Source organism: Mycteria americana, chromosome 10 (genome assembly GCF_035582795.1).
Source record: "Mycteria americana isolate JAX WOST 10 ecotype Jacksonville Zoo and Gardens chromosome 10, USCA_MyAme_1.0, whole genome shotgun sequence".
In the NCBI taxonomy this organism is placed as follows: domain Eukaryota; kingdom Metazoa; phylum Chordata; class Aves; order Ciconiiformes; family Ciconiidae; genus Mycteria; species Mycteria americana.
Window position 1 is genome coordinate 26,548,040 of NC_134374.1, and position 10,627 is coordinate 26,558,666.

Consider the following 10,627-nt stretch of genomic DNA (forward strand, 5'->3'; position numbering starts at 1 on the left):
GCCAAAGCCCACAGTGGGGGATCTACAGGGAGTCACTCGCTACCTCTGCCCGAGAGCCCCACGCTGAGAGGGGCAGGGCCCGCGCCCGCACTGCCGCTGCCGTTGAGAAAAGCACAGAGGCAGCGCTGAGACCAGCGCACACGGACAGCAGCCGGCGGCCGCCCGCGGCAGGGCCGCAGGAGGTGAGGCGAGGAGGAGGGCGGGCGGGGGGGCGGGCAGGGGCGGGAGGGAAGGGGCGGGCAGGGGCGGGAGGGAGGGCGGGAAGGAGGGAGGCGCAGGCAGGAGGGCGGGAAGGGGCGGGCGGCCGGGCCGGCCCCACTGAGGAGCCGCGTCCTCCCCTCCCTGCGCGTGCACGGAGCGGCTGGCGCCCCGCGAGCGCCCCCTGGCGTGGCAGCCAAGCCCCGGGCGGGCGGGAGCGCGGCACGGCGCTGGCGTTCGGGGCGGGCGGCCCAGGGCCTGCGGGCGCGGCGGGCGGGGCGGCCTCGCCGGACGTTTGCAGGTGGGTCCTGGTAGGTCCTGGCGCGCAAACCCCACGCCAAGGGAGGCCGGACCCCGCGGGCAGCGGCGGAAAACGAGCTGCAGGGGCAGGCAGAGCGAGGAGGTGCTCCCAGCCTAAGTCACTGCGTACCGCTCGCAGGGATCCCGACCGCGCGGAGATCCTTTCCGCTCACTGTGCACCGGGACGCTTAAACTTGGAGTTTCCGGCTCTTATTTCGAATGTAAAGGACTTGTACGTCTGAAAGTGTTCACCCTCCTCTCCCCCCAGCTACAGCATTTGGTCTAAGGGAAGATACTGCCTCTCTCTATATACAAAACTTGTTTTTCACCCGTCTAACCAGGTACTACTGCCACAGGCTGAGACACCTCAACTTGCGGAATTTTACTTAATTTATCAACTTGCGGAATTTTACTTAATTTAATTTATTGCCAGCTGGCATAAACTTTTAATTACTGATTCAGGTATTGAGAGGGGGAAAAAAAGATGACAAACAATTAAACAAACAGGGACACACTTTTCCTCACCCTTCGCAAGCTCAGCTTCAGCCAAACCCAACTCCTCCCCACCCACCTCGCGGTCTCAGCATCCCTTGTTTCCACCAGTCCCTCCCAATCCCTTCAGCGAGGGAAGAGGTGGCACGGGAGGCCAGGGTATGTGCGTAACAGTTTCTTTCTGCCAGTCCTGGCTTCTTACTCATTTACTTCCAGTGCTCCTGGTTTCTTAATGGTTACCCCTGCTCAAGTATTGATACTCCAGGGGCTGCAAGTCCCCCAGGGGTGGCCCTGCCCTGGCATGGGTCGCCCGTGGGCTGCAGTCCCTCAGGGTCGTCCCTGCTCCAGCGTGGGTCATCTATGGGCTACAGTCCCTTCAGAGGTAGGCTTCCTCTGGGAGAGAGCACCTCCTTCCATGACCATTTATGAGCTGGGTCACCAGCACTGTCCCCTTCCACCTGCCTCCTCCACTCCCTCCTCCCATGCCAGCTCCCGTGCCTCCTTTTGTGCATGTTCCTTGTGTCTCCTACGCCTAGTGGCCATCGCTCCTTCTCAAATATATTTGAGCACAAGTGCCACATGCTCCTCTGACTGATTGAACTTTTGGTGTGCAAAGGGGTTTCAGAGCCAGCTGGAAGGGGCTGTGACAGGCACAGAGCAGTCCCTGGCCTCCCACATAGGGCAGTCCCTTCCTCCCCAGTCAAAACTCTGCAATTTATGCCAAATAAAACTTTGAATGCTCCAATATAAGATAAGCATTTTTCAAATGTGTATTTCTTTTATGGGGTTGATATCTTGCCTAAGAACAGTAACTTGTTGGTTTAAATTGGTTGCTAAACATAGCCTGGGTTTTAACTAAATCCATAGGAAGGGTTTCTGTGCAGAACTCTGTTTGGAAAACTTGGTTACAGATCACGGGTTCTCTACGACATTTAGATGGCCAGTTTGACATATTCACTCAAACACGGGGGGAAAAGCCAGGCAAGTAAACTGGAGCAACAGGATATTATACCTAAATTTCCATCAAACTCATTCTATTCCAACCAGGCTCATGTTACCAGAAAAGTGCATCTCATGGGGCTATAAGCCTGATTATTAGAATTTTATTTGACGTATGTGGTAGTACAGCAATGGGGAAATTTAGTATTTGGAGAAAGTAGCAGATCATGGCACATAATTCAGTGACATGTAACATCTCAAATTCATAGGAAGTGGATCCCTCTTATAGGAAATGTCAGCATTCAAACGGTTATCAGTATGTTCTTGCTAACCAAACTCAGCTAGCCTATATCATCAAGCCAGTCAGCACACCATCTTGTATTTGGAACAGCTATCTCTTCTTAAGCTTCCCAAATTGGGAAAAAACTGCTCTACAGTTAAAGAGCCAAGCATTGCAAAATTCCCAGCAGTTACTTGCCATAGCAGAATTCCTTAAATTTCAAAGGAAAGGGTGAGTCACATACAGCACAGACGTTTACTGTCACCCGCCCAGGGAAACATAAAGCCATACGCTCTAGCCCAGCTGCGTTCAGCAGAGCACTTAAGTGCTTCACTTAAAACATGTACCAAAGACCCTAGCATTAAGCTTTGTTTAAGTAAGAGATTTGCCAACAGGCATTTATATTGAATCAGACCTCTATGGTCTACTGCAAGCCAGCCACAAAAAGCAATAACGTTAACCAAAAGCAAAGTACCCTGCCACACCTAAAATGAGGATGTGAGTTGTGCAGGAGTCATTTCCAGTTACTGTTTGCTTTGCTTTCCAACCTCCAGCTGTCTCCTGATGTCCGATACATCCATGGGGACCCGCACCGTCAGACCATCCATCGACTTCTTAACGCACACCTGGCAGCCAAGGCGAGATCTGAGAAGAAAACATCAAGTGAGGCTCATCTGTTCCCACAGTAAAGGGAGAAATTCCCAGCCCACACTGGTGTGTCTGGTCCAGGCTGGGTTTTCACTAACGTTCCTGTTAAAGGTCTCCTGTGCCCCAAGAGAAAGCAGCTCTAGAGGCACAACCATAATACAGAATCAGTCCTGTCCCCTTGGAAACAGGCGCCGAGAATCTGCCTCAGAGGCTTGAGAATCTACTGCGGTCAGCAAGGGAGGCTTACGTCTCAGTGAGTCCATACGCCAAGTCCAGCATGTCCAGCTCTTCATCTGAGATGGCATCCAGCTTTTGGAAGGTGTCCTTCTCAAAGATGAGGTGACAGGTGGAGCAGGCTAATGTCCCTTCACATGCACCTGGTGGAGAAACGAGGGAGTGACAGCAAATCAGAGAAAACAAGGGGGTGAGAAAGATCATCTTCGGGAACAGTGTGAGAAAAGGTCCTTTAACAGATCCGGAGCATGTCAAAAGAGACGCCAGAAAACACCACAGATGGATGCAGATTTCAGCCTGCCTCTTCTCTGGGAGGATCACAATCAGTGTTCAAATTTGTACATCAGCTCTAACCGACCAAGCGCATTGACACAGGCCACTCGAATCCCAGCAGCGACGGTGTGGAAGTCGCACTGCCACCTCGGTGTGGTAAGCCAGCCCAGCAAGCGGCTGTTGGGGAAGAGAAGCTTGCTTCATGGTCTCGCCAGAACACAGTGGCACGTGTACAGTTGCACTATTCCCAGGTACCCACTGGTCACAGCACAGACACATAAATCGTAAGAGCACATACCCTTGTGCAACACCTACCAAATCCATCAATGGCCAAGTTTTGATTGACTACCACTTCCAGCAAACTCTCCCCTTCTTTGGCTGTGGCCGTAAGTCGCTCTCCATCCCGATTTATAAAATGCACCGTCACCTGGTCTGCAGAGCTGTAAGACAAGTTTGCCAAAATCAGAGGAGCCCACCCTTTCCTGCACGCCCACTGTTGAGGTCTTTTGGCTGAGCACTAGAGACAGGGCACTCGGAGGGAAACGCGCATACACACACTTTCTAGAAGCATTACACCATGCCCGTCAGAAAAGATTCAGATTATCAGTTCTCAGTGGCAGGCAAAACTGAGTTGACCCAAAATACTTCCCACTTTATCAAACGTCCCTCAGAATAAATGTTTAGCAGTGCATGAACAAGTGCAGATGCTCTGCTCCCGCTGCCTCGGCTTGGGCTGGCTCCCGGAGGGAGCATTCGCGGGCAGGCAAAGCGTTTGCAGGTCCTGGGCCTGGGATGTTAACCCTGGATGGAGTGATGCAATAACAAGAAAAGTGCTCAGGATCAGATACTAATCATGCAGTAAGGGCTGTTATCATTCACGTTTTGTTCCCCCTTCCCTTCCCAAGGGGATTACTTGATGACTGCTCCTTTTCTGCTGCTGGTTCTTTCATGAAGTGCCCGCTCCTTCCCTGAACTCAATCACAGGGAGCCTTGTTGTGATGAGACGTGCTCAGCCCCAGCTTAGAGAGCGACCGTGCTGAGTAACCTTCTCTGAGCTGATGCGATCCTTGCTCAGGAGAAATTGCTAGTTATTTTGACAGCCTGCGAGATTTAATCTGGTAGAGAGTTAAGAACAAGGCCATCAGCATCTCTTAGTGCTGACTTGCGGAAACCGCATCTACACATAAGAGGGGAACAGCATCCTCTTCATCTCCTCCAGGCCAGGCTCTCCCCACCAGTGTGGGGAAGGGCTGCTACCCTGAACAGCGATGTCAGGGATTTCTCACCAAGACAGTATATTCTGAGACCGTCTATTATATTTGCCAGGGGAAGCACATGAGCAAACAGTGGTGGTTCTTACTGTACATACCCAAATGTCACTTAGAAGCAGGAGGTCCCAGTTACCCAAAGGTCCCACCCTCCTGTGCTGAAACAGGACAGCACCCTGGAGGCAGTGGGTATTTTGCCCAGCACCTCTCAATGTGGCACTGCCCGAGTGCCCATCGTCTCAAAGCCCAGGACATTCTCCAGTGGCAGAAGCTGGGTCCACCCTCTTCTCTTCCGCCAGGCCGACAACACGCACCACCCTCCCAGATCTCTGGAAAGATCCACCGCTGTCTCCCACAGCTCTGATAGACTCCCGAGCACTAGCAGTGTCAGCGCTGCCCCGTGGCCTCGCTGCTGTCATTTCTGGCATAGGAAGAACGAACCACAGCCTTGAAGATGGAGCGAGTTTCACAGTGAGAACTGGCCAAGCTCACAATCCCCTGATTTCTCCCACTTACACAAGACTGAGTGAAGCAGCATCCAGCTTCTTCCAATAAAAGCGCTGTTTGCAACGCTTCTCCTGGAAGCCCTGGGACCAGGGAAGCAAACAGCAAGTATGGCTCAGAGCTCTGAGAATGTCTAGTATTATCTCCTGATTTCTTGCAATGTATTTGCAATATACACTGAACACGCGCTGTCACAGCCCCAGAGTCACACGTTACAGCAAACCTGCGGTAGCGCCTACACCCCTCTGTGCCAGGCATCCTCTTGGGAAGTCATCGAGACTGGGAAGAGGAATTGGTTAAATGGGAATTGTCCCTGGGATAGCAGCACCGGCAGCTGAAAGGACTTTCCCTGTCTGCTCATCCCTCTCTGCTCTGTGGCAGGTGAAGATGAAGCATGTGGAGATCTCTGCTGATTTCCTTTTAATGTTAAGCACAGAAATATATAAGGATCAAGCTTAAACAATTTCCTTTGCTCTTTCTTAACTCACAAGAGGCAGAAGTGGAGTACAGGGTATGTATTCAGCTGAATAGGAGACAGGAAAGAATTCCTGTAAAAATGTAATGGAAAAGGGGGAAGAAATGTTCTCTTTCAAGTTTGCAGGTCTTGTTCATTGCACTTCACATAAGTCACCATCACTATCTAGATCTAATCCCATGTACCTGCTGACGAACCATTGCAGTACATCTCTACGTGATTAAGGATGCCGTTTCTTAAAATGTTGTCACGTGGACTTCAGGCGCAGAAAATGCCAAAGAATTATCTCTTTGGAAAGCCAATCCTTGTACTCCATCAAAATTTGGAAGTGGAGAAAAGAGATGAAACAATATTTTTTGCCTTCTCTGCTCTCGTTTTTAGTTGCGTCTCGATTCAGCTAGCAGGAGCAGAAGGCAGTGGCCGCTGTACCTTCACCTGAGGAGGCCACCTTCCTGTTTTTCAGAAAGCTTCGGCAGAAAACAATGCCTGGGCCACGAGTCTACAACAGGGTCCCCTGGTTGTGAAAACAGCTGCGAAGCTAGCACCGAGACCACGCTGCAGAGGGACGAGCGTCCCACGTGCAGAATGGCAAGATCACGTTGCAGTCGCGCACAGCCAAGCAGGACCACCCTAGTTCCCAAAGCAAACAGCCAAAGAACAGCTTTAAGACACTTCAGTCTCCTTCACAGAGACGCCCACAGACATTTCTTTGTAAACGAGCAATTTAAAGACTAGTTCTCAAATGTCAAAAGAAAACAAACCAACCCTCTTTATATTTTGATAGATTAGACCCATTTATTCCATTTTTATGGCAAATAGGCAGGTTTCCTGGCAACGGTGGTTTTACAGTTATACACTGTACCTGTACAGTTTTACAGGTGAAAGAATTTGTTACACAACAGAAATGGTAAAGTCATAGGACTTCACGTAATAATGCAACTCAATGCATTCTTCAACAGGATAATGTGGGCTGCCTGCCTGCAAGCAGAGAGTGCTGGATCCAACAATCCCAAAGCCGCACGCGTGTTTATTGACAGAAAACTTCATTCGTCCTGTCTCTGAGGCACCGAGAACTTCAGCCGACACCGGTCCCAGGAGGATCCCCGCAGCAGGCTCCCGCGAACGCTAGCGGGATTTGTTCCCCGCAGCTCTCCCTGGACGCAGCCCTGCTTTGACTGTTGCTGCCGGTTAAATGAGCCCTGAGACAGCCAAGTTGCAGCCAGGGACAGCACACGGGGTATCCAGCGAGGCGTACGGATGTACAGATGTTATTGCCACAGACCCCCTGCATGACTTGGGACAGGCCCGGGTGCAGCGGTTCACCCTTCTCGAGAGCAGGGATGATGCCAAGCTCTCCTGACCACAACACAGCACCTGTAAGCAGCTTCTCTCTCTTCGCTGGCTGCAGGGGAAATGTAAGCTGTATGTCTGTGTTCTTAGTATAGGTGCCTCTGGGGGGCATAAGCCCAGCCTGACTACTCCCTGTTTTCACTGTTCAGTCACCTGCCACAGACCCACTCGCATGCTGGCTTCATATCCCCCGAATCGGTCCCAGGCTCGAGTCTCCTCTGGAGGCCACCTGCTTTGGGTACCCAAGGCTTCAGGAAAGCCTGGAAAGAAAATCTGTAGCTTTTATTTTCTATTTACTTTTGAATTTGTTTATCGGTGGTTTTGAAACTATGAAAAAATTCCTTTTACATTTTGTTAAGAAAATAATTTTGAACCAGGGTTTTAAAAACAACTCAAAATTGATTAGACTAAATTTTGCTTCATTTAGGCTGAACTATTTTACAATGGCGTTACTGTCACAGGACACACGGTCAGAGCTTTGGAAAGATCTTATCAGGATGTGACAAACTCAGCACTGCAAGTTCAACACGTGCCAACTGATTATTCCCTTTTAAAAAAAAACTCTCAAATGTTTTTGACACAAGGAGCTAGCGAAGGGGGTTTCAAGAAGGTGGTTCTTCTCCCTGTCAGTGTTTTTCCCTAAAAGATACTTTCCAAGGACACACAAACCAGCAAGATGCCTACAAATATTGCCAGAGATAACTTCATAAGCAACAAACCAATTAGAAAGAAACCCCATTGATAACGAGTCTTCATAAATCCCACTAAGCAGGGTTTTCAGCGTAACTTTTCTCGAAGGTCAGATAGTAAAATGGTTTATTGTATTTTCTGTGACGTTGGTTGGGTCTTTTTCTCAATGTCTAGCAGATTGCAGTCTGACCCAGACCGTACCAGTCTAGGAGATCTACAAACTCCCTTTATTTTGCTCAGAGAAATGCAATCTCCTTCCGAATTATCCCAAAGGGACAGAGCAAAGACTGGCGGGGGTCTGCAGTAGTCCCTGCTGGAGCAGCACAGACGAGTCCTCCATGCCAGCCGCCTCTCCGGTCAGCCCCATCCTCTCGGCACATGGGGACGGCCTGCTCCGGCGCCTTCCAGACTTCCTTCTGGAAGAGCGTCCAGCCTTCCTGGACTCCTCTGCCCTTCACGACTGCCTCCCGAGGGACCCTGTCAACCAGGCCCCTCAACAGGCCAAAGTCCGCCCTTTCAGATGACCAGCTGGGAGTCCTCCACCCTGGCAGGGACCAAATGCATTCAGAGCATTTCCAAACACAAGCTTCTGGCCAGCTTCCACCGCAGGGTTCAACTCACAGACTCAGTCACCACAACAAACTGTGCATCCTGTCCCAAGCAAGCAGTCTCAGCAAAGCCCAGCACAAGTCGCTGGCCTCAGGAGCCTGGCAAGACAGCCGTGCCGTGGGCTCCTACAGCCCCTCGCACCTACAGCCACCGCCTGGGCGGCTGAGCGCCTGAGCCAGCTCCTCCGTCTCCCTGCCAAGAAGAGCACACCAGCAAGGCACGAGAGCTTGCAGCGTGGCTTCCCGTAACCTAGAGAGCATTTGCTCCCTGCAGCTGCAGACATCATCAGCTCCCTACTCTGCCTTCACAGCACAGGGACAAGAAACCCAAGAGCATCTGCCATTCCCAGAGCGACCCAGCCGTCATCCCAGCTCCCCCACAGCAGGAATACAGCAGGCTCACGGCCCAGCGCTGCGACACACCTTGCCTACCGTCCCCGTTCCTCGAAGGCCGGTGACTGGGCCCCAGCGGTCAACGGACTCTTGCGCCACGTCGTCATCTTCATGCTCTGGATGCGGGCCACTAGCCGTGGCCTCCACAGCTCCAGAAGCAGGGAGCAGCACCTCTCACAGCCTGGCTCCCCGCACCACCTTCCTCCCGCCCGCACCTGCTTAGCCTACGCTTCCTCGCCCGCCACCTCCTGCAGGCCATGTTTCGCACTGGCCTCCGTCTCTTCCCTTCTGCGAAGCACGGCAGAGGTAAGCGCGTGTCCCTCCTGAAAAGGCCCTTCAGGACGCAGCAAGGTAGGATTCAGCGTTTTGCTCACCTCGATTCCCCAGGGACATCCTGGAGCTTGTGCGTGGAGCTGAAGCCTCTTTCTGCCCCCTGCTTAGCTGGTGTGCGATGCTGCTCAGCCACCCCAGAGAGGTAAATAAAGCGAATTTTGCTCACATTCAGTCCTCTTAGCAAGGGTCGCATGAGCCCTGAGACGCCTTGAGCTATCATGCTACTCAAGGTCCTGCTCCGCGTCTCCTGGCTGTCGTGTGTTGCAAGGCCAGCCAGATTAAGAGTTGTAAGTACGGCTGGGAGGGGGGGGGGAAGAAAGAAAGAAAGAAAGAAAGAAAAAAAAAAAGAAAAAACTAGGACAGCCTCCCTGGGGGTGGAGGGAGGGAAGAGGGCGGGGAAGGAGGAGGGAAGGATGGACAGAGGGATCCTGCTCGGGTCTCGCTGCAGCCCAGCCCAGCAGGGCATGGGACTTGGGCAAAGCATGGCAACGTGAGCGTCATCTCCACGTACCAGTCCCCAAGCAACGCTCACCTTGTTTCACCTTACAGACTTCCCTTTTAGGAACCAGACCTAAATCCAGTTTCGGGAGCAATATTCATTGCAATGTCTAATCACACAAGGGGCTGCAAGCTGAGGGCTGGCAGAGCAGACTGGCAGGAGCACTGGCAGCTGCCGGCTCAGGAAGAGAGGGCCACGCCAGTTCTTACAGCGCTGGGGGGAGAGCGAGACTTACCGATTCCCCTCTTGACGTGGATGTCGCCCAGCCACACCATTGCCTTCCCCAGTACTGCAGGCTCCCAGCTCTAAAACGCGACTATTCGCTTACTTCACAGGGTGGCGGTGAGAAGCAGCCACACTTTGCTCAGTTGCTAAATTCTCTGCCGAAAAGTGCCATAAAGGCCCAGATAAGTATCATCCGTTTCGCGCTGATACTCCATGCCAGTGAGACTTCTGTAGAAGAAAACTCTTTAATTTATTCCCAGAAATGCTGCCACTAGTTTAGTCTACCCTCCTCTCCAGGGTAAATCAACTTGCCTCTGAGCACCAAAATGCAACAGTGGAGACAGTTTCAGTTCACGGTTTTTGTGGCGTTTGAGAACAGCTCTCAGCTCCGGAGCCTGAATTGTCCCTAATACCAGAGTAACAGTTCACCATTTGGTAGGATGCTTGCTCTAATCAAGCTTTTTAATGCAGTAACGTATTAGTAGCCGGTATAAGCAAAAACCTTTGAAACTGGACACTCAGTATAAGTGAGTGCCCTTTGAAACCCTTGAAACTGGACACTCGGTATAAGCAAAAACCTTTGAAACTGGACACAATCAATCCGTACAGGGGAGAGAAACTACGGCATAAGAATGAGAACTGGCTGGAAAATGTTCCCCTCAACACACACATACACACACACACACACATATAGTGGATTCATAGTTTTGAAGATAACTGGAAAGTTTTGGCTTTTCACCCCAACATGAAAATTTTCCACCCAAAGCTTTCAGGTTGGAAGGGGATGCTTAAGCTTTCTGAGAAAAGCATCGAAGACATTAAGGAGCGCAAGTATTTTCCATAAGGGGGGAGGGGAATCCTATTCTTCAGTCCAATAAAGTTTTAAAGGCAAGTGTCCAAGCATTCAAACACACCACT

The 10,627-nt window shown here is 51.4% G+C and overlaps 1 protein-coding gene across 1 annotated transcript; it reads right to left on the reverse strand.

Annotated features, from left to right (window-relative positions):
- Positions 1-2,096: 2,096 nt before the first annotated feature.
- On the reverse strand, positions 2,097-10,223 carry LOC142415245 (ferredoxin-2, mitochondrial-like). Its single transcript, XM_075513317.1, has 4 exons — positions 9,027-10,223; positions 3,680-3,804; positions 3,105-3,234; positions 2,097-2,854 (listed from the first exon to the last, which is right to left on the reverse strand). The coding sequence occupies exons 1-4, from the start codon at positions 9,467-9,469 to the stop codon at positions 2,734-2,736; spliced, it is 819 nt and encodes a 272-aa protein (XP_075369432.1). The 5' UTR covers positions 9,470-10,223; the 3' UTR covers positions 2,097-2,733.
- Positions 10,224-10,627: the final 404 nt, after the last annotated feature.

What these genes read in the sequence shown, in the direction of transcription:
- LOC142415245 (XM_075513317.1), bottom strand. Translation starts at nt 9,469, where the DNA reads ATGCTTTGCCCAAGTCCCATGCCCTGCTGGGCTGGGCTGCAGCGAGAC. An exon ending in GATGTCCCTGGGGAATCGAG is followed by an intron (nt 3,805 to 9,026) that starts GTGAGCAAAACG and finishes CTTGTCTTACAG; the next exon opens with CTCTGCAGACCAGGTGACGG. An exon ending in CTTGGCCATTGATGGATTTG is followed by an intron (nt 3,235 to 3,679) that starts GTAGGTGTTGCA and finishes TTTCTCCACCAG; the next exon opens with GTGCATGTGAAGGGACATTA.